The sequence below is a fragment of the Meles meles genome, chromosome 13, assembly GCF_922984935.1.
Source record: "Meles meles chromosome 13, mMelMel3.1 paternal haplotype, whole genome shotgun sequence".
Lineage (NCBI taxonomy): Eukaryota > Metazoa > Chordata > Mammalia > Carnivora > Mustelidae > Meles > Meles meles.
Window position 1 is genome coordinate 8,898,275 of NC_060078.1, and position 24,541 is coordinate 8,922,815.

The window sequence follows — 24,541 nt, forward strand, 5'->3', positions numbered from 1 at the left end:
TCTTCGCCTGAGCTGCAGGCGGATGGGCAAGGCATACCCCTGGGCAAAAAGCAGCTTTTTAAAAAATCACCTGGGTCCTGTTTTCCTCTAGGGAGAAAAATATTCTCCAATTTCCCCCTGCTTTTGGTCCCTCGCAAAGATCTTCAGATAGGTTCTGGGAAGTATTTTTTTCCTAAATTTTATAATTGTCATCTATGGGGAGGAATAGTCCAACTTAAGTACTCTGTCGTTTCCTAAAGCCAGAGTAAAGGAAACAAAAGCAGAAATAAATGTATTTTAAAAATGGGGAAAAAAAGAATAAAAAAGTGATGCCAAGACAAAAGCTGCTAATTTTGATACAGTATCGCTAAGACAGAGTATTAGTAAAATGATTACTTGCCTAATCTGGACACTGTACTTCTTTCTAGTAATACAGCCCAATTTTATGTTAGAGGCTTTTAGTAGCTGTCACATTCGTGCTTATAGTTGTTCAAAGCATCTAGGTTATTCTCACCTGGATTTCTCCTTCTCTTAAGCCTGACTTACAGAAAATGATAGGAAATAAAAGATGGAAAGAGCATGAATGGCCTTTGTTCTTTTATACATGTGATTATTCACATGTTACTTTTTGCTAATGTTACTTCAGCAGTTCTTCCCTCACCTGAGGACCAGAGATAGTAACTACCCAGTTTTCCTGAAATGTCATGATTAAAACTTTGAACCCAGAGAGTAAAGTGAACTGCTTAATAAAAATCAAACAAAAGGGACACCTGGGTGGCTCAGTTGGTTAAAGGGCTGCCTTCGGCTCAGGTCATGATCCCAGCGTCCTGGGATTGAGTCCCACATCGGGCTCCTTCCTCGGCGGGGACCCTGCTTCCTCCTCTCTCTCTGCCTGCCTCTCTGCCTACTTGTGATCTCTCTCTGTCAAATTAAAAACAAAACGAAACAAAACCAAAACAACATAGCTTTACAGTAAGTTAGTAAATGTGACTTCTCAAAACATAGTCCACAGTCCATAAATAGACCACCAACTAATTCCCTTGGATAAAAGGAAAACAAAAAGTTAGAATGTTAGAGGCTCATTGTTTTTATTCTGAGGAGATAATTACATTGTTATGTTTTTCCCTAGAATTTAATTTTCCCATAGATGGGTTTGGTGTAAGTGGATTAGTAGTTTATCTTCTTTGACAGAATGAAGTTGGAATGGCTTAATAATCTGTTTTATTGCAGATTCTTAGAATAGTGTTTTAAGTTATTTGTATGATGGTTAAACCAACTTAAAATTGTATTCATTTTCTTATATGACCTTGACTGATTGTATTAAGAATTTCAATTCATTTTAATTTTCAAATGTTGGAGTGTTTATAACCATTTTAGAGTTATTAGTATAACGTGCAAAACAAAAATCTATCAAAATTATGTTTTCCTTGAACTACTCCTTTTTGTATAACATCCGTAAAGTTTATTCCATACTAATCTTCAAAACATTTGTGTTATTATTACGAAGGCCAAACAAGGATAGACTCAGATGAAATTTAAAGTAAATTTAACTATACAAGTTAGAACAAGGAGAAGAATAAAAAAAACCACAAAAGGAGGTACAGTAACCAAAAGAACATTAGATTTTTTTTTTTTTGCTGTTATTTTAAGGACTGTATAGATCTTGAAGATATGTGTGCCTGAAGACCAGAAGTAAATGTGGGAGGGAAAACTGAAAGAGTGTGTTGAAGGAGGAAACATTAAAATAAGGAGGGATTTCTATATTTATTTGGAATCAGAGGATTAGTTGTTTCTTCATAACACAGAGAGCTTGCCCTAGTAGCCCTACAGGGGCGAATCGTTCTGTAGTCCCCCTTGGAAGTTGCAGTTGCGGAAACTGAATTATAGCTTTGATCGGTTCAAAAGAAATCCTCAGTATTATTAACATCGTTAGTAACTCACCATCTACATTTATTGACACCATTTTCATAGTCAGAATCATTAAATTTTAGGTAAGTGTTTATTTTGTCCCAGGCACCGGGCTGAACCCTTTACGTGCCTTATCTCATTTTTTTCTGATACTATGGGCAAGATACTTTCCTTAGCTTTATTTACAGATAAGAAACTTGAGGCTGAAAAGGTTTACTTAAATTGTCTTAAGGTCACAGAGGTAATCAGTGGCAGAGATTGAACTCAGAACTGGATTTTCTGTTCCCTTAAACCTATGCCCTTAATTGCCAATAATGAAAAAAAAATCTGGGGGTGCCTGGATGGCTCAGTGGGTTAAAGCCTCTGTCTTTGGCCCAGGTCATTATCCCAGGGTCCTGGAATCAAGCTCCCCATCAGGCTCTCTGCTCAGGAGGAACCTGCTTCCTCCTCTCTCTCTGCTTGCTTCTCTGCCTACTTGTGTTCTCTGTCTGTCAAATAAATAAATAAAATCTTTTTTTAAAAATCTAGAAACAATATGAAGCATAAGCTACTAATACTAAGATCTCTGGTTTTGAGTTTGCCTTTCAGCAGTGTAAAATTTTATGTTAGGGCCAAAATAATTTCCTACAAGTGTAAATAATTCAAGGTATATTAATTTATCTTAATAATTTCCCCCTTTGATTTTCAGTATCAATTGAACTGCTGGAATAGAATATTTGACATTATTATTTTTTTTTTCTTCCAAGTTTTTATTTAAGCTCCGGTTAGTTAACATACAGTGTAATATTGGCTGCAGGTGTACGATACTACGATTCAGCACTTCCATACAACACCCAGTGCTCATCACAACAAGTGCGCTCTTTAATCCCCATCACTTATTTAACACGTCCCCCGACCTCCTCTCTGGTAACGGTTACCAGAGAGGAGGTGACATTATTATTTTAAAGGATGTCAGACTGCTGAATTTTTCAAGGAACATAGCTACAAAAAGGCAAAGTTCTTTCAATATGAGCTAGTACTTTGGGCACCTGGGTGAGTCAGTCGGTTAAGTGTCTGCCTTTGACTCAGAACATGACCCCAGGGTCCTAGGATCCAGTTCCATGTTGGGCTCCCTGCTTAGCAGTGAGCCTGCTTCTGCCTCTGTTTCTGCCTCTGTCTGTTTGCTGTCAGAAAAAAAATAAAATATTTAAAAAATACATATGTATTAAATGTCTGTATATGTATGTGTACACACACTCACACACAATACATACCCGTGTTTTCAGGACTTTTGCTTATCTTCTTCTTCTTCTTTTTTTTTTTTTTTTCTTTTCTCTTCTTAGGAAAAATTGGATGTAGGAGTAAGAAAAGAAGTTGATGGCATGGGGACATCTGAAATAAAGTATGGAGACTCAGTATGCTATATACAACATATAAATACAGGCCTGTGGCTTACTTACCAGTCTGTGGATGTGAAATCAGTGAGGATGGGATCCATACAACGTAAGGTAAGATTATGTAAACATGCAGTTTACAGTCGCCATTTTGTATGACAAAAATACACAAAAACAGCAAGAGGTAGCTAACACCTTGAGCCACCTGCTAAACACGCAAAACGGTCAAATCCCATCATAATCAACTCTTTGGTTTTTGTGAGGTAACAATGCCAGATGTCACATCATGGCTTTAAGTACTAAGCTAAGACATACACTCTTTTCTGGATTCTAGCAGTCTAAAGCCTCCTTCACTTTGATCTCCATGCTCCGGCCAGGGTTATGTGTCTATAATGCAGGAGAGCTCATGCACGCTAACTAATTAATTAATTTAAATTTAAAGGAGTACACTTGATTAAGTTATTAGATTTTTGTGCATTTTGGGACAACTTCAGTATGTGAATGTCCTTTTCCAACTATAATATCAATTCTAAAACAATCAAGTATTTTCACCAATAATTTGGTATCCAAATCAAGATATTCTATAAGTGTGAAAAATAAATAAGTATAAAAAATAAATACACTGGATTTTGAAGGCAAAGAGCAACAAAAAGGGAATGCTAAATTCTTCATTAACAGCTTTGTTCTGTTTATTCATTGAAATAATAATATTTTGGATATACTAGGGTAAATAAAATATATAATTAAAATTTTACCTTTAAAAAAATTTTCTTTGGTGTGTGCTCTAGAAAAATTTACATATTTTAGAAACACTTTCTGCCACCCTTCTCACCCACCCCATGCTTGCTTCTAATTACTACCACATCGAAGGATAAACACTGTCATTGCTTGTCATACTGGAGATGATTTCTGTACAAGGTTTTTTATTTCATTTTATGCATGGAGATTTTATTGGATTTGCCCTACTGCATCCTGTATGCAGTATCAATGTTATACACTGATATTTACCAGAAAGGTAAACATTCAAAGTATGATTGCATAAATCACAAGGAACAGAAAGAGGAATCAATGCAAAATTTTTAACTCAGATATGACTTTCTTTGAGCTCTTTTCTAGCACCATATTTTCATTATAGCTTTTTTTTTTTTAAAGATTTTATTTATTTATTTGACAGAGATTTCAAGTAGGCAGAGAGGCAGGCAGAGAGAGAGAGAGGCGGAAGCAGGCTCCCTGCTGAGCAGAGAACCCGATGCAGGGCTCGATTCCAGGACCCTGGGATCATGACCTGAGCTGAAGGCAGAGGATTTAACCCACTGAGCCACCCAGGTGCCCCCATTATAGCTTTTTTTTTAAAGAGTTGAATATGATAGGGGCACCTGGGTGGCTCAGTGGGTTAAGGCTCTGTCTTCAGCTCGGGTCATGATCTCAGGGTCCTCGCATTGAGCCCCATTTCAGGCTCTCTGCTCAGCAGGGAGCCTACTTCCCCCTCATTCTCTGGCCGCCTCTCTGCCTACTTGTGATCTCTCTCTTTGTCAAATAAATAAAATATTTTTTTAAAAAGTTGAATGTGATAAATGGTCATGGGCAAAATATAGGTAGAAATGGTAACATATAGGCACATGTTTTTAGAGATGTATTTATTTGAGAGGGAGAGAGACAGCGAGTGGGGGTGGTCAGGAAGGAAGAATCTCAAGCAGACTCCCCACTGAGTGTAGAACCTGATGCAGGGCTCCATCCCAGGACCTCGAAGACCATGACCTGAGCTGAAACAAAGAGTGGGACACCTAACCTCCTGAGCCACCCAGAGGCTCTGTCATATTTTTGCAAGGATAGAAATAAGTTTTAATCAGAAGATCAAGTATAGAATCAGAAGAGAAGTATAGATTCTCTATACTTAAGTGGTAAATGCAAAAAAAAAAAAAAGAAATATATTATATATATTTCTTTTTTTATATACTTAAGTGGTAAATGCAAAAAAAAGAAATATATTATATATATTTATATATATATAAATATATTTCTTTTTTTTTTTTTGCATTTACCACTTAAGTATAGAGAATGGGGAAACAACACCTGGAGTTTCTAGTGATCTTCTAGATATATATATATAAGATATATATCTTATATATATAAGATATATAAAATATATATATATATATAGAGAGAGAGAGAGAGCTTAAACAATTGTCTTCAATCCTTTTTTGCCCAAGTACCACCTGAATGAATTTTTTAAAACCACACACCTCATGGCATAGTTTTTATTATAAATTAAAGTAGTTGCAAATAAAATGATTTCTGGCTTATTGTAAATAGGAACATTTTAAACCAAAATCTACATATGTCTTTTAAATATGTTGTCTGGGAATTAAATACCAAGAGTTCCCACAATTGCCTTTCCCCATTCTGCTAAATTCAATGAAAACGCCAAGCCCTGGAAATTTTTTCTTCTAAGTGGATCTCAAAGTAATTTCCTCCACCACATCCCTGCAGATCTAGTTCAGCCTTTATCATCCCTTGTGCGCACTATTTCTAGAGCCTCTTAACCAGTGTGTCTGCTTGCCTTCAGTCTTACTTCTCTCCAATCTATTCTGGCTGTATGACTGCCATGTTCAAAACCCATCATGGATGAGCTTTACTTCCTGTGGTAATTCCATAAGATCATTGTTTAATCAGTCCTTTCTCTATCTTCCATTCATTGCAGTTATGCTGGGGTTCTTAATAATTACTCTGCTGTCTTATTCCTTAACCATGGGTTAAAGTCAAAGTGGGACTTAGACTCACCATCATCGGATAGCATAAAACTTTCCTTTTAGAAGCTAAGGGTGTTGAGAAGCTAACCAATCTTAAGTTAGAGAAGATAGACTTTATAGGCCATAGATGAGATAATCTAGTAAAATCTCTGGTAGACTTATTACCACTAGGAAAACCATCTACCATATTAAATCCTTAGGGGAAGACCTCATTGTATATGAGAACCTCTCAGTCCAGATCTCCTAAGTTTTATATACTTCCCAGTTAGCTAGTTTTATATACTTCTCCATTCAAATCATTTTAATTTTTAAGAAAAGCATGTTGGTCATATATTTGCCAGAATTTTATATATTTGAAACTGGCTTTCTGTTGCTTTATATAAATAAAAACTTGCTTAGTTAAAAAAGATGTCTGAATCACTATTCATAGCTTTAATATGTCCCATATTATGTGAATATTTATGTTTTGCTGCTGAAATATAAATTTATTGGTTGTAGAGTAATGCACAGATGACACCAGAATATTACAAATAGTATACAGTTTATATAATGTATTACCTTTTTTTTTTTTTAATGTATTGCCTTTTTAAGAAAATCTGAAAACATCTGTCACCAAGAATTTTTGATTCACACATGTAGGTCTTTTTAAAATTGGGAGAACTGTTACGCTGAAAATAAATAAATAAATAAATATAAAAAAAATTGGGAGAATTGTACAACTATATCTTTGGTTTCTGTTTCCCTTTTGTTTGTTACTTTCTTTCTCAGGAAATAGGCTTGTTCCTCTTCTCCATGTTGGCCATCTTCTTTTTCTGTATTCTTACCTTTCTTCCTAGTTTCTAGATCTGGCTTCTCAGTTGTGTCCTCCAAATGGCTCATTTTATTGTTTGGTGCTTGTGTCCTTAAATTCTTTCAAAGCCTTTGAAATTTCACTTTTCTTGTAATATTTCATGGTCTCGCCCCAATCACTTTTTATGTCAGCTTTCTGTTTTTCATCTTTCCGGATGCTCATCTCATGTGAATCTTCACTCCTGTTTCACAGAAGTTATACCTTCTTGGATCCTACAGAGAATTGACATAGTTTATATGTAAGTGATATCCTGCTATTCCTGTTTTTCCGGCTTTTAAAAAACTTAGGAATTATTTCTGAATTTTATCAATTAAAGGAATTATAAATCATGTTTTAGTGTCCTTCAATTTGTTGACAAATAAGGTAATAGACATTATGATATTGAAGAATCCGTAAAGGCATAGATGAAACCCTATTTGGCCATAGTTTATTATGCTTTTTAAATATTATTAGATCTTATTTATATTTTATATTTTATTTAGAATTATTTCATATACATTCAGAATTAAAATTAATTTTTCTTTGTTAAGGATACTAAAAGTTGAATTTCATGGAATTTTCATGTCACACAATATTGTTTTATGATCTTTTTCAACCATATAAAAATATAAAATTCATTTAACACTCACAGGCTGTACTAAAAAAGGCAACAGGCCATAGTTTCCTGACCTCTGGTCTGGACCAGTTTACCATGAAAATTTTCTATTCTTTGAAGATTCATTAGCGTTGCTTGTAAACCTAGGATCTTTTAAATACCAGCTCCTAAATTTCCTTTATAGTCTCTTTTAAATAAGTTGATCTCATGCAATTTCCTACTTGATTTGATTCTTAATCTGCTAGGAAGCCATCTGTTTCCTCTAGGATATTAACTTTTTCGCCATTGAGTTGTAAATAGTATTGACTTATGACAGTGCTACAATTTTAATGTCTTTTTATGTCTTGTATCTTATTCTCGGTTTTTTTTCTTTTTAAAATTTTTATCTTTACCCTGGCTTGTGAAAGTTTCATCTATTTATCTTCTCAAAGAATCAAATTTTGGGTTGTTCATTGGTTTCTAGTTCATTAATTCTTTTTATCTTCCTTAATTCCACTTTTCCACTTTGTTTTTGTTTGATCTTAAACAGTTAATATGTTGCCTCATTTTAATCATTTTTTTCCCTTTGTCAATGAAGACATTTAAGGCTACAGAGTTGACTTTGAATACAGACATAGCTCTGTCTCATTGATTTTGGTCTAAGGAGTTCCTCTTTACTTTCTAAATAGTGTATAATTTTAATTCTAGTTATTAATTTTAGTCCAGTACGCCTGCTTAGATGTGCTGAAATGTCTTGCAACAAGCACTGAGTGAAGGAAGCTAGATACACATAGTCCTGTTTATGTGTAGCACACGACTGAGCTTTGCTATGAAGAGTTGGGAAGGTGCAGAGCAGTATGGAGGATGGGGACAGCAGGGGAACACTGGGGAGACTTTCAGGTACTATAATGTTCTCTTTCTTGTTTGGAGTGTTGGCTGTGCGGTGCCTTTATTCAGCTGTTCATCTAAGATTTCTACACTTATGTTATTACTTTCATAGAAAGCTCAAAAACATGAAGCCTAACAAAACTAATAAAATTGCATTTTAAAAGAACTTAGATGCCTTAGAAACAATGATCAGTACTTATTACTCAGTCTGTGTTCAGAACTGCCGTCTAACTAGTATACCAATGCAATGTTTCCTTTACTGCTTTGTTTAGAGTTTGCTTAGATTGTAGTTCAGTCATTGAACATATATATGTGAGAACATTCTGGTGTCTCTCTTGTTCAAACTATTTACTGTCTCATCTTTAAAAGAAAAACTCAATATATTGAGTGAGTGGTTTGTAAGAGACCTGCACTCATTATTTTAAATGGACATATCAGCTTACCACCCCTTGTACATCCTTTTTGATTCTATTTATTGTTACGGCTTACCTTTGGAGTGCACATCTTCTTAACACCCATTTAGAAAGGAGATGGGAGTAATGGTGTTATTTCTGCATTTCTACAGGCTATTATGCATCATGAAGGTCACATGGACGATGGCTTGAATTTATCTAGATCTCAGCATGAAGAATCGCGGACCGCACGAGTCATCCGGAGTACAGTCTTCCTTTTCAATAGATTTATAAGGTACATTTTCTTTTGTTGTAGTAGTTGTTTGGCATTTTATTTCAGTTCGAGTTTACAAATATATAAGTCTAAGATATATGATGGTGGTAAACCTGTAATTCAGTAGGATGGTAGTACACATTAGAAAATGACAGATGATTTTATGTCTTTTTTATAAATAAACTTTTAAAAAAGGGAATGCGATTTTTATAAATTGTGTGTGTAACTTATAATTTGTAGCTGTAGTTCAGGATTATTCTATAATATACCCTTTTGCTGGAACTACTTAAATTTCCTTTCACACTGAGGTTAATGAAGCCTAGATACTAGTGAGTTTTGAACTGTATGAATGTGTATATGTATGTATTGATTTTAAAGGGTATGGAGAGGGGGAGAGGGAGAGAGAGACTCTTAAGCAGGTTCCATGCCCAGTGTGGAGTCCAACGCAAGGCTCTATCTCACAACCCTGAGATCATGACCTCAGCTGAAATCAAAAGTCAGACTCTTAACCAACTAAATCACCCAGGCACTCCTTGAATGGTATTTAAAAATGATTCCTGTAGTAAATAACTTTTCCTACTTCCTAATGGAAACAGTTGCATATCGACAAACTAAATCAAGCTCATGGTCAAGGTGTTTCCTGGTAACATTATACCAGTATACATTCTGACTTGCAATGGATGTATCATATGTCTCTTTAAACTTGTCAGTTTGATGGGGGAAAAAAATTTACATGTGTGTGTATGTATATACAGATATATATATATATATACATACAGATATATATATATATTTATAATAATTTTTAAGTTGAATTTGTTCAAGAATTGTGAAAAGTATTTCATGTTTGTTGATCAGATTTCTTTATTTTTCTTTGTGATTTACCTATTACATAATTTAATTCATCATGTTCATATGTTTTTTATACATGTGAGTTTTACTTATATGCTCATTAGTATTTACTGAACTATTAGACTTCCTGAATTTATACAGTTTTTTAATGTATCTTAGAAACGTTGAAACATTTTACAAAATTATAGAATATTTTAAAGGGTATGTTATTTTAAGTAAAATAATTTGATCCTTCCATAATATTCATGAAAGCAACAGAATTCTTTAAAATCTCCATGTCTTTATAATATTGGCACCTATGTATTTTTCAAAGTAAATTTTTAAAAAATATCCCTTTTATTAATGTAAGTTTATTTACTATTAAGAGCCTAATTTTTATAAATGCATAGGCAGACTTCTGTTTTTACTTCTTAGAGTGAGAGTCAAGGTCATTTAGTTTTTCTTCATTTGTATTTTCTTATGTAGTTTCTTTTCTTTTTAAGATTTCATTTATTTTAGAGAGAGAGAGTGCAGGAGTGCATGCTCAAATGGGGGAAAGAGTAGAGGGAAAGGAAGAGAATTCTATGCAGACTCCACACTGTGTGTGGACCCTGACATGGGGCTTGATCTCACAACCCTGCGATCATGACCTGAGCTGAAACCAAGAGTCAGACGCTTAACTGAGCCACCCAGGAGCTCCTCAGTTTATTTTTTGTGACCCTTTTGGTCTCTTGTCTTCCAGGTCACGGTAGTGGTGGTGGCAGAATTGTGTGTGTGTGTGTGTGTGTGTGTGTGTGTGTGTGTATGTGTGTGTGTGTGTTTGCATTTGTGTTGTGAGAAGGGATTCTATTTTTCTCAACTGCAAGAAAAACATATAAAACCTTCTTTTTCTTTAGGTATATTAATGAATGTATTCTTGAAGTAATTATATTAGGGAGGAATCTGTATTCAGTAGTAATATTTTTTGATCCTCAAAGTATAAAATGTAGAGATGAAATTCATGACTTTAACTTTTGCTCTGATATAGTATGATTTTACTACCTTTGGTTACCTCAATTATTTTTTTTCTTCATTTTTTTGTTCTTGATAAATTAAGATGATGAATGTCTTCATAGGAAACAGGTGTTGTAAAACTTAAATAACAATTTTAGGAGTCTTGGATAGTATTTGTCTGACAGAGGCTTCTAGAAAGTAATTTAATGGTTACATTGCAGATAGCAGATATATTCAACTTAATAACCTAAAACCTGACATTTATTATTTCTTTTTACATTTAAAAATTTAGATATTAAATTTGATGGGGCACCTGGATGGCTCAGTCAGTTGAGTTTCCAGCTGTTTGTTTTGGCTTGGGTCATGATATCAGGTTGTGGGATTGAGGTTCCTGTCCAGCTCACACTGAGTAGGGAGTCTGCTTGTCCATCTCCCCTCCCCTACCACCCCCTGCCATACACATGGGTTTTTGGCTCACGTACTTGTGCTCTCTCTCTCTCTCAAATAAAAAAAATCTTTTTAAAAATGTAGATACTGTATATGAATAATTTTGAATTTCATTCACTTTAGTGTGAGAGTTGAGTTTGACTTCTTTATAAATATATTTATGATTCAACTAAAGTGTAATAGGATAAAATGTTTAAAACAGAACCATATCATTGTATATAAATTTTTATTGTAGAAGGGGAGAAATGTTTTCTTCTGAAAAGTCATTTATTTTACTTTTTGGGCATAGAAAGACTTATACAGATGATAAAACTAGGTAATAGATAAGTTCCATGTAATGGATTGTAATGAAATTGCAGACAAAAACTTTAGAAGAGTTGTACGGTTTTCCTATTTCTACTCTTTAAAAAGCTGAAATCAATTTCAAAATTATTTGTCATCTTTATGTAATTGATGATGCAGTTTAAATTTTTGTGAGCATTGTAAATTCAAAGATAAGCTAATTTCATTTATGAGGCCCTTATTTTTTATAAATGTAAATTTTAAAGCAGATAATTATCCAGAAACATTTCCTTGGAATAAAATATTGCCATATAATTTTGCTGTTGGAGAGAACTGGAAAGGAAGTATAATATTTTATGCATTAAATTTTGTCATACCTAATATGAGTATCACTTTATCAACTATTGTAGATGCTTTCTCCCATTATTTTATGGTGTCTGTTGTATGTTTTTTTTAAATATATTCTTATTTGAAATGATTTTGAAGATTTTATTTATATATTTGGCAGAGAGAAGGAGCATAAGCAAGTGGGGTGGAAGGCAGACAGAGAGGGAGAAGCAGTCTCCCTGCTGAGCAGAGAGCCCGATGTGGGGCTCGATCCCAGGACCCTGGGATCATGACATGAGCCGAAGGCAGACGCTTCACTAACTGAGCCACCCAGGCATCCCTTATCTTGAAAGGATTTTTATTTACAGATACCATATTTTAAAGTTCTTTCCAGATACATTCAAAGCTGTGAATTTCAAAACTCAGAATCTCAGAAAGCTTACCAACTTAACACATTGACATGCCAGTAATATGTTTTTCTTCGAAGAAAATGCAACATGATGTTTCTTAATCCAATTTTAAATACTTTTTTGTCAGCTAAAAGCATTTTAATATATTATTTTCTGATTGAGAAAATTTTAATAATTAACATCATTGGAATGTATTTTTAAATCTTTTTTTTTAAGATTTTATTTATTTATTTGGCACAGAGAGAGATCACAAGTAGGCAGAGAGGCAGGCAGAGAGGCAGGGTGGGGGGGAAGCAGTCTCCCTGCTGAGCAGAGAGCCCAATGTGGGGCTCGATCCCAGGACCCTGAGATCATGACCTGAGCCGAAGGCAGAGGCTTAATCCACTGAGCCACCCAGGCGCCCCTGGAATGTATGTTTAAACAGGCAGGAATTTTTTGAATGGCAGTGGGAGTCCCTGATCATTAGCAGTTAACAGTTCCTTCTCCACAAACAAAAAACAGAAAAAGTGCAGTCAGAATTCTGAAGCTGGGAAGCTGCATCTTAAACCTTGAAGTGTACGTAGTGATTTTAAAATGCAAATCAACTGGTTTCTAAATATTGAGACCATGGGCTTTGTAGGAATTGGTTCTTGAGGCCCTTTAAATTTTTGTCTAGATGAGTTTCTCTTGATGCTGGTGGTTCTAATATAGCTTCATATATACTTGACCAAGTTTAGAATTTTTTATTTGAATATATTCGTTACTGCTGTTTGAGGAAAACTAGGGACTTGCTTATGGGTTCCTTTTGCAGAGGTGTAGGGACAGAGAATAAAGCATTACATCTTCTGTGGTCTAAAAAATCAATAAGATTGCAAATCGCTGATACAGAGAAATGTTCGCTATTTATTTTAGGGGCCTTGATGCACTCAGCAAGAAAGTGAAGGCTTCCACGGTGGACCTCCCTATAGAATCTGTGAGTCTAAGTCTACAGGACTTGATTGGTTACTTTCACCCTCCAGACGAGCATTTAGAGCACGAAGACAAGCAGAACAGATTGCGAGCTCTGAAGAACCGGCAGAATCTCTTCCAGGAAGAGGTGAGTTTCTACCGACATTCATCTCTTCTATGCTACTGTCTCAGGAAAACAACTTCTCTGTGGGGAATTTCTCTGACAGGTTCACATTTTGAGTTGGATGAGCATGAAAACTGTGGCATAAGGGAACCAGGCCTTGGAGGAATCCTGCAATTAGTTTTGTTTCTCTGTCAGAGAGTGCTCACTTAAAAAAAAAAAAAAAAATGGAACACTTCCCTCCCCTGGCAAAAGACATTTTACTTTGCTGTCTGCTCAGCCATCATGCCAATCATTCATTGCACTGCAGTTTACTTCGTGTTCGTTATATAAATGCAGTATTTTATACTATATATAGATATATATATTTTTACGAAGTGTCTAAATGAATACGGGCTTTGAAAAACAACAGTGTTTTTACACTATTCCAGAAGTTATTGAGGCTACTTGGACGTGCCTGAGGATCCACAGGAAGCTTTGTATGGGGAGGGAGTCTGTCCAGGAGAGGGCAGGCCACCTGAGGAGGCAGAACTCAGGGCTCTCTGCTTAGAGCAACTCTACTTACTACTTCTATGTGTGTTTAGTTTTTGTGTGTGATTTTATTTCATGCACATTCCAGTTAAAAAGAGCTCAAGTGCCATATTTCATACACAGAATAACAGAAGGACCGAGGGATAGGTCTACTGATCCTAAAATGAGCGTTGGAATTAGTACCGTATATTCAAGAGTTTCAGTGGGAGGATGTCAAGAGGTGAGCTGGCAAATCCGGCCAGCTCAGCAGGTGCTCGAATTCTTCTCAGTGCTCCCTGTACGTGGAATAATAAATGTGTCTGAGTAAAACTATCTCTGTAAAAGCATCTAAGAAAACAGGTTAGAGAATATTGCTGAGGATCCACAAGCCCTAACTCTACATTCTTCTAGTTTTAAAACCGTTTCCTGATTTTCCATCAAAGGTCTTTGAAATTCACATTAATTTTTGAGGACTTTTACTGTATATACAAAACTGATGTGTTTAGAGACCATAGTGGTATGAAAGCACAGGGCAGGTCAGCATGAGCCAGTAACAACATGGAGTAGTTTGGTGGGCCCTTTACATTTGGTGTGTGCCAAAATGTTAGACTATGCTATGTTCACTTAGTATCCTGAAAACTATAAAATGAAATACTAGGGTGTGAAATTTTGAAGTATTGATTTGGATTTTTTTTTTTAATTTCTCACAGAAGACGGCATAGATGGGGACCTAGAGATGGGCATAGGTTCCTGGTGCCTCTTACAACTCTGTGAGAAATAGGTTCCCTTGATCAGTCAACTTGAACTAACTCCTCCTTTTATATGCTTTGCCTCATTTTGGCAACTTTGATCTAGCAATAATAATAAAAACATAAGTTCAAATGTAGACAGCATCTTACAAAGCTCTATAATGCATTTTTGACCTGCTTTAAAGATCTCTTGTCATGAGCTTTTCTTCATTTATTGGATCTTTTAATATTAAAAATAATGATAATGATTATGATCATAATGATGCCTATTCTAAGAATAAGGTTTCTTAGCTCTTATGCTTTTCTAATAGAGGAAAAGAAGTCATTTTCCTCTACTTCTCTTAGGTTCATTGGTTGGGGTCCTGCAGATTAGAGTGACAAAATACAGATATTAAAGAGAAAACAAGATGTATTAACATGTGAATCACACATATCCATGGGAGCACTCAGTGATGAGCAACTCAAAGGAGTGGTTAGAACTCGGGCTTATACAGCATCTTAACAGAAGGACAGTAAATTTGTAGAAAAGGAAAGGAGTTTTGAGCTTCTAGGGGCAGTAAGTTGTGGGAAGGTGAATACATGGGGGAACCAGTGGAAGTTAAGGGTGAGTTAGTAAAGTTACATAGATTTTTCTGTGAAGATTCTGGGCTGATAGATGTTGGGCCTTGTTTCTTATGATTAACATCTTCTATCCTTCTTGGAGGAGGAAAAAGGGCAGAAAATTTTTCTTGTGTCTGCTTTTTCTCAACTGCCTTCAGCTCCAAATAATCCTTGTGCCAAAGTGACGTATCTTGTGGTGGCATTCTCTGAACCTCTTCATTTACTCATAGTACAATACAGTTGTGACTGATCCATTAATCCACTAGTAAACCTTGCAAATCGAAGTAGAAAGCACGTACCTTTGTATTGTTCTTCTGCTTCTATTCGAGAATAGCCCTCAGGATTTAAAAACCACTTGAATTATGTCGAGAACATTTTATTTCACATACAAGTGTTTTTCTTCCTGACATTTAAATAATAGGACCTCAATTTCTGGACCTCAACTGATTAACAGTCTTACTTTAAGCCAGACTTTTTTTTTTTTTTTTAATGACTCAACCTAGCATTTTTTTGGTCTGTGAACAGAATCACAGTTTCTTATGGTAATTTGTATTAACCTTCCAGGGAATGATCAACCTCGTGCTCGAGTGTATAGACAGGCTGCACGTGTACAGCAGCGCGGCCCACTTTGCTGATGTCGCCGGGAGAGAAGCCGGCGAGTCCTGGAAGTCGATCCTGAATTCTCTCTATGAGTTGCTAGGTAAGAAGTATGACTGTTTTCAAGGCAGCTGACTCACATCTATTTCAAATGATCACATAGCAGGTAATGTAGTTTCATGATAAGCTTCTTCATCAAGGCTTTTGGTGTTTACTGTTGTTGCGCTTAAAGCCAAGTGATACTTGTTGTATTTACATCCATCTTGGAGTGTGGAATGCAGCCAGAGCAGTAAATTGATCTCTGATTTATGGAGGGGAGTCTTCAAGGGTGTGAGCTTGTGGGTGAGGGACCTCTGTGTGAATATGCATCAAATATTTCCTCTCCAATTCTCAGGTTAGTCCCACAAGACCCCTCTTTCTCTCTCACAAGAATCTTGTCAGGAACCTTCCCCTTCACCTTCTGTAGTCTTTTTGAGATTTGCATTTGCACCTTCAAGGTGTGCTTGAGGTAAATGAAGAAATGCTTGTGGTGTTTGGTGCTGCATTCCTATTGACTGTATGCAAACCTATGTCCTTAGTACTTTTGGCCTGGGCTATTCAACTAGCTTTCACTTGTCTCTTGTTAGGAACTATGAACTTGCAAGCTAGTGAGCTGACCTCCAATGAGGATAAAGAAAAATAGTTTATTTCTCAAAGCAGTGGATGAAGCCAAAATATCAGCATTTGGAGGCCAATTCTTCAAATCCCAGTGGACTGAGTCACAGGAAAAGAATTGTGAGCTTAGGAGTCCAATTCAGTTACACTGAAAATACTCCTGCCTGCCCTTTTGCTTTGGAGACATCATCATCATCTAAGGCTGCTTGCTACAAATATCCTGGAAAATAAAGCCTATAAGAAAGGCTTTCAGTGGCTCCTTTACAAGACATGCAAAAATAAGAGACCAATGGAGATTGACTTCTGTCTTCACTCACCCTCAATTACAAAATCCCAGACTCATCTGATACACTGTGACTGCGCATCTCTTCCATTTAGAAATTTCTTACCTTTTCCATCATTCCAGAAGGTGAAGTTTAACTTGCTTCACCTGGTATGTGAGGTCCTGATGAACTCTTCCAGCCTGATCTTTGCCAATCTCTTTCCCTTTTCTCTAGCTGTACTCATTTCTGCGTGCCCTGTCCATGCTTCGGTAACATTTTTCTCCCCCCCCCGCCCCCCCCCCCGCCCCCCGTCCAGAATTCCTGTATTTGCTTCGAGGCTCGGTTCATGCATGACTTTTTTGAAGTTAATGTTGACATTTTTTCTAACTCTATAGCATGATTGAACAGTTCCTCCTCTCTCTCTCTCTGCTTTCTTGGCACTTAGTATTTACTTGTGTTATAACACTTACCCATTTCTTAGATACATAGGTGCCTATGATCTCCAGGGCAAGAATGGCACCTTCTCTGGTTTTTGCATCTCTGTCCTTTAACTCCATGTCTGGCACATGGCAGATACTCAGTAAAGGTTGACTAATTAAATAAATTGAGTTCTGATAGAGCAGGGAAGTATATTCCTAAGTAGAGAAAAGAAGTCTCGAGGTGCGCGCGCGCGTGTGTGTGTGTGTGTGTGTGTGTGTGTGTGTGTGTGTGTTGTGAAGAATGAAAGGTATCAAAATATTTGGAAATTCTCTGTAATCTAATTGAAACTCATTAAAACTTAATAACACTATTTAGCGAATAGAACTCCTGTGCCTGCTAGCATTTCTAATCTGCTCCCTTTAGGTGGGCTATTTGATCTGCCATTAAAATGAAACACAGGTATTTTGATACTTTTAGGAAAAGGGGTGATACTGACTAGCATTTCTTTGAGCTTGACTAGGCCACAGAGGCTTTCTAGGAATCTGGATTTATTATTTTACCCATGAAATCATTAGGACAAGGATTTTATGATGCCATAGTCTGGAGGCTGCCCGTCTTTTCCAGTGAAGAAATTACAGTGGTGAGTTTCTGTATTTGGTAGAGACTGGTGTACGGTCGTGTTTAACAATTTAACATCTTCACTTGCTATGACATGGGAATCTTTCTGTGACATTCTTTTTTTTTTAATATTTTATTTATTTGACAGAGAGAAATCACAACTAGGCAGAGAGGCAGGCAGAGAGAGAGGAGGAAGCAGGCTCCCTGCGGAGCAGAGAGCCTGATGTGGGGCTCGATCCCAGGACCCTGGGATCATGACCTGAGCCGAAGGCAGAGGCTTTAACTCACTGAGCCACCCAGGCGCCCCTTTCTGTGACATTCTTGATGCTCAAGGTCAAGAGGTGCTTCATCTGTGTGTGTTTGAGGGTAGGAAGGATTATGTGCAGACAGTGTTGTTTTGGAAATATCTAGACAATGCACATCTTAGTGACAATTTCATATTAGCTCTTTCCAAGTCTGTTACTTTTTTCATTTCAACAGGTCCATGTGTTCATGTATCCGTAAGAATAAAAACGTACAGAGACAACTCTAATGATTTTTCTAAAATCATAGAAAAAGTTTAATCCAGCAAAGTCAACATCTCAGTTTTATCATTTTGGGTTATGTTTCCTCAAGCTTATACTTTACCTTCACAGACTTCTTTGGGGGATTAAGTCTCATTGTTTTAGAACCTAATGGAGTAGTAGTAATGAATTCTACAAAATGCTGGAGACGTGGAGAGTGGGAACACTACTCCTCATCAGAATCGGTTTCATGGTTTTATTTTTAATGAGACCATGAATAAAGATAAAATTTTTAAATGGTTTATTCAGAGTGTGGAGGGGGAAGAAGCAGTTGTGCAGGGGAATGATGATGGATCTCTTAGGATATGTCCACCTCAGCTCAAAGTAGCTCACGTGATGGAGGGCATTTATTGGGTTGTAGAGCTAGACATTGGCCTGTGGGTGCACTCAATGGCTTCACCATGGCATCCAGAAGCCGCTTCTTTATATTTGTTCTGCTTTCCACAAAGGTCAGTTTCCTGCGATACCCACTTCCCTTGTGTGGCCTCAGCGGGCTGCCCTCGGCTCCCACTGCTGCAGATTTCCTCTCTGACAGGCAAAACCTGAAAGAGGCTGCTCCTGGAAATTACCTCTTAGGGAAGAGCATGCCGTTTCCTAAAACCCCTAGTAAATCCCCTCTTTAATCTCATTAGCCCAGACTGTATCTGTTGTCTTTCCTGAGCTCATCATTCTTGCAAGGGAATGAAGGAATTTCACTAACACTGGCTCTGACTGATCAAGGATTCACTCCTGGAACTGGGGCCAAGCCCTTGGATTGCTTGGCTGCCATACAGAGGTGAACATTGCAGAAAATTCTGGGGAAGATGCTGAAGTGTCCGGCTCAAATGTTACCTCAGATACTTGACTCATCCAAAAGGTTTTATGGACTAAATGCTAATCTGAGTGCTTTTGTTTTCCACATAGCACCATGTGTAAACAGAGTTGGCACTCAATAAATCTTTGTTTGAATTATTCAATAATGTTAGAGATTCCCAGGGTGTAGGCAGCCGCGGACTGGTCTGGAGTCATGAGACCAAACCAGGCCCCTACTCACGCCTCCTGGAAGCCCAGGGGTTAATAACCTCGCGGGTGGAAAAGTTGAGCAGTGCTTGAGAAAGGGCCTGAGCTATGGATCCTGGACTCGCTGACGTGGTTGCCTGCAGGTGCTTATCTGGAATGGGCAAAGCAGGCCTGGTCAATAAATTATTGTGGGCCTGTGCTGTGCTTGCACGGATCATAAACTATGTCTTGAGTCACTTTGAAGTCAGTGCAGCTGGTTAAGGAGTTACCTGAAGACAGAGACCACTGGCCTTGGAAGGTCTGCTACTAGAGCTTGGGAAATAGATAATGGGGAAGCCTGGAGGGTTTTATGCGCATGCAACAAATTCTTTCATAATTAGTTAAAAATAGATACTTCTTTCTAACTATTTCTGTTAGCTATATAATGCCTCGCTGCCCTGAATAAAGTTGGCATTGTTCGGACATCATCCACTTTGTCCCTCCTGCTCCCATCTCTTTGTATCTTAACTTCTTTTCACCATCCTCTTACCCTCTTGACCCTGGTCGTGTTGTCGTGCTGACCGCGACACCAGGGAAGTTAGATTTTCCTATAATAGCTTAGACGTGGTCATTGCGTCACTGCATTACACACCAGTGCACCTGCTACTCCCCCACCATTGTGTCTTATTCTTGGGAAAAAAAAAAGGATTAATCTTTAATCAGTAGGCAACAGTCTCTGAGAAAATGACCCCTTTTTAAACCACAAGGTCTCAGAATTAGAGCACTCCTACTTGTACGACCTTGAACAGATGACTAAACTTACAGTTCGTTTCTTCATCTGCAACACCGAATCTAGAGTGCCTGCTCCGGAGGTTTATCATGCAATCCCCCGAGGGGATGTGACGTACTGAGAACACCAGGCACTAGTGAGTGATACCTGTTGTTATACATATTACCTGTATGTGGCTATAATACTCCCTTAATGATGATGTTGGATGGCTTAAATATAGTAAGGTATGTCAAATGCTTAACATAGTGTCTTATTGCTCTCCTTCTCATTATTCCTTTTGCCCCCCCCCCCCCCCGCACCCCGCCGGCATTAGGATGCTTTTATTACCATCCTCATCCTCATTAGCATAGTAAAACTTCCTTCTTTGACTTCTGTTTCTGTTCTTACTGTTTTTGCCTTCTAAATATGCCTAGAGGGGGCCTGGGTGGCTCAGCCGGTTAAGTGTCTGCCATCAGCTCAGGTTGTGATCCTGGGGTCCTGAGATTGAGTCCCACATCGGGCTTCCTGCTCAATGGGGAGCCTGCTCCTCCCTCTCCCTTTGCCCCTCCCCACATTTGTGTGCTTGCACGCTCTCTTTCTCTCTCTCAAATAAATAAATAAAATCATTTAAAAAGTAAATACATATACCTTAGAAAAGAAACTTCACTTGGAACTGTTGGCTATAGCAAGGGAAGTTCTGGATTTTGAAAATATAAAGAAGTAGCATTGTGATTATTATAGATACATGGTGGCTCTTGGTTTCCTCATCAGAAAAAGGAGGAAATAAAGTTCTCTTCATAGTCCCCTCCCCGCTGAATGTTTTATATTCCATTGTTCCATGCATTCCCTGAACACACATGTGTCTTACACCCATACCCTCCACATCTGGTACATAGCTGGTATCTGGTGAATACTTGAGAATCACATTGATAAGTGGATGCTGTAAGATTTCTGGTTAATCTGACTCTGTGCCTTCTCTCCACCAATCTTTATTGGAGACATTGGGGAACCCTCAGAAATTCATCATAAATTTCCACTGACTCTCAGGTACTTGGTATGTACTTCCTATTGTAGTGTTTGGAACACTCAAGCCCCATGTCTGGTCTCTGTCTCCCATCTCACCTGTGACCTCACTCACTTTGTCTCTAGTCTCTGAGCTTTGGGTCCCTCCCATCCTGTACTCTTCTTCCAGAATGTCTGGAATTAGTCAGTATAAGAGGTTTGATAGACAGTATCTACAATAAGTAGAATACTTATTGTACAATAAGTAGAACATATTTCTTAAATATGTGTATTTGTTTCCTTAAGTGTTTACATCCTGTTTGATTAAGAAAGGATTTGAGGGAGCTGTTACTTAAAATTGACACAAATAAAATTCCCTAAGACTCACATCTGAAAAGAGGGTAACAGTATAGTAAGCATATATATCAATAAGATAATACATAATGATTTCAGACACATGCATATTTTGTGGCCTTTAAACTAATTTTTTCATGCAGCAGGAGAATTAAGTTCTGAATGTACTTTCCAAACACACACATACAAACACACACACACACACACACAAACACACACACACATTCTTAACTTTAACTTTTATATGTCCACATTGCTACTCCTGAGAGTTTTTGTTAGTCCCCCACACATACTTCTTTGTCTCTGTCGTTCTCTCAATATCTCTCTTCAGGAAGCTTCTTTTTTCATTTTGTTCATTATTTCCCAAGTGTCTTGAATCTCTGTTCCTCTTACCGTCTTCTCAGAGGGCATCCTCTGCAACAGAAACCGTGCCATGTTGGGAGAGCGTGGACTTGGAGTCCAGTCAATCTGGATTTAAAGAGGAGTCCAATCTGGTCAAAAGATTGAGGGCTTGCTGTCCAAGATGCCCTAATCTGGGCAGTGAGGGTCAGCTGTGACCAGGATATAGTCCCTGCTGCCATGGAATTGATGGTTCAGTAAGAGTCACACAGTGCATGTAACAATGCTAGCCATGATGTTGTGCAGTCACTGACTTTACTGCCTTGACCATCTTGATGCAAGTTCTTGTTAAATGATGTTAGTAAGTGATTAATACGAGATTGACAAATTTGACTACACAAAAATTAAAATATTTATGATAAATGATATTAAAAATAAAAAGCAGGTGGGAATTTTGTAAAATGTGCCATCTATATCAAAGACAAAGGCTCAGTTTCTCTAATATATAGAGTTTTCATAAATCCATAAGAAAAGGGATTATTACCTGATGGAAAAATGGGCAAAAGATAGAGACAGTAGTTTCCAGAAAAACAAATAAAATAATAAAAGATTCTCAACATGACCAATAACTGTAAATTAAGATGATGAGTAAGGATCATTTTTCATTTATTAGCTTAGCAGAGATAGAAAATTTGAAAACACCTGTTATTGGGGAAAAACTTGGGTAATATGTTTTTAGTGGGAATGTAAATTGGTGGAATTTAAAACAAACTTTGGTTGGCAGTACACATCACTCTTGAAATGTGTTTCCTTTTACTCTAGAAATCCTACTTTAAGAGATGTATTCTAGAGATATATTTGCACAAGTGTGGGAAGGATGTCCACTGCAAAGTTGTTTATAGATTACGTAAAATTAAAAACTATTTTTCTATCAACAGGGAATTGGTTACAAAAGTAATAGTGTAGTACTGTGTTATCATTGAAAATTGAGATAAACGCATCATTGGGGAAATTGTATAAGACAGGCCAGATTGCTGTCCTTTTCTAGCATGGCCGTCTAGGATATGGTATTAAGAAGAAAAAAAAAAAAAAAAAACAACCAAGAGGAACATTGTATGCCCATGGAGATTCCAGTTGTATTGTATTAGAATTATGCAGGAAAAGATACATTCTTACACACCCTGGATGTTTCTGGAAGGATGCCCAGAAAACTGCTAGGTAGCTACTTTTTGGGGGGGACAGATCTTTTACTTGTTTGTGTGTTCTATTATATATTCGTATGGTGTTTACACACATTACTTCTATAATTGAAAAGGTCATTAACATAACTGTGTCCTGTTACACAACTGAGGATGGAAGGGAAAGTTAGTACATGAATTCCAGTTGAGTGAAGAAGCAGAATGTTTATAATTCAGTGCATGCACGTAAAGAGGGTCTCTTTCAATATATACGTGGTACGTTCACTGGTGGTCGTTTGAGGTAAATAGAACGAGGAGAGATTTTGTGGCTTAAATACTTCTTTGACTACTCTTGATTTTCTCTATTTATTGTAGTGAACACTGATTTTGTGATTAGAAAAAAAATGAATACATTCTTAGGTTGATTTAGGAATCATTTGCTGCCAGTAATTTCTATTAAAATTGGTGTGATTATAAGTTACCATCTCTACATGAGGGTATATTTCAGTCTGTCTTCAAACGTATCAGGTCTGCAGTAATATTTGGAGTTCATAACACATTTATACCCCACAGTCCTTCCTTACCCAGCTATTGGAAGTTGGGCTCAGGTTTCATTCATTCCAAATTTACTAAGCCTCCTTCCCATGCTTCCAACCAGGTAGACAGTTGACCCTGTCTTGGCTTCCTGTGTAGAAATACGCCTTCTTTTTTCTTCAGTAGGTGTATTTAGCATGGAGAGAGCAGGTGGGAATGATAATCTATAACAATTTTAAAATTTGACACAGATATATTTAATATGTGTTTTAGGTGGAGAATGAAGAAAGTAGATTTATGAGCCTGCCATGTGGAGGAATCTCAGAGACGCCAGCATTCATAGTTTGAAAGCATTGCTGTGGCTTTCTTCCGTGTGTCTTTTGTGAAATCCACACAATTAATCTGTGGGAGGCTTGCAAGGCAGGATGGTTTTATAAAGATGTCTGAGAAATGGCCCTTTGGCAAACTCTGTCTATGAATATTCATGAAGATTCAAAGGATAGAACAAACAGCAAAAACCCTGGCCCTCTCAGGAAGGTGGAAGCTAGCTTTTATTGAATACGTTAACACTTGGATAGGGAACCGTGATGAAGGATTTGGGCACATCCGGGGCATTGTCCTGGGTCCTAAGGTGGCAGATCTTCCCAAATGCTATAAAACATTGGGTGGGGGGGAGGTGGCCAGGAGATGTAAGAGGAGGGCATTGCTTCAAACTTGCTCATACCAGGGGTTATTTTGGCATCTGCACATACAGATGTTTCTGTATTATCCTCCAGGAAATTCTGTAAGACATTTTATAAACAAAACACATTTTTTCTTTTTAACCTGGTAATAATCCCTTGTCTACGAAATGACTGTGACAGTCACTAATCCTTTTTTAATGGAAATGCACTTTGTAACCTATTTTGTGAGATGTCTTCTTAATCTGTTGATAGACACGGCCAGGATCCCACCCCTGGTAATCTCTTCTAAGTCAGGGGTTCCGGCAGGAAGAGACTGATGGTGGTGGAGGGAGGGGTTGGAGCAGCACAGACTGGACCTGAGTCTAAATTCTGGAATTAGAATTGCCTGTCTCTAAAGTCTTGGC

At 37.3% G+C, this 24,541-nt stretch overlaps 1 protein-coding gene across 12 annotated transcripts in view; it reads left to right on the forward strand.

The window, feature by feature from the left end:
- The window catches only part of RYR2 (ryanodine receptor 2), a 749,188-nt gene that overhangs the window by 386,868 nt on the left and 337,779 nt on the right, over positions 1–24,541 (forward strand). For all 12 annotated transcript variants that reach the window (XM_046026812.1, XM_046026816.1, XM_046026818.1 and 9 more), the window contains 4 exons: positions 3,210–3,374; positions 8,888–9,009; positions 13,170–13,353; positions 15,750–15,885. In XM_046026812.1, coding sequence (XP_045882768.1) covers positions 3,210–3,374; positions 8,888–9,009; positions 13,170–13,353; positions 15,750–15,885 — 607 coding nt within the window. The remainder of the gene's footprint in view (positions 1–3,209; positions 3,375–8,887; positions 9,010–13,169; positions 13,354–15,749; positions 15,886–24,541) is intronic.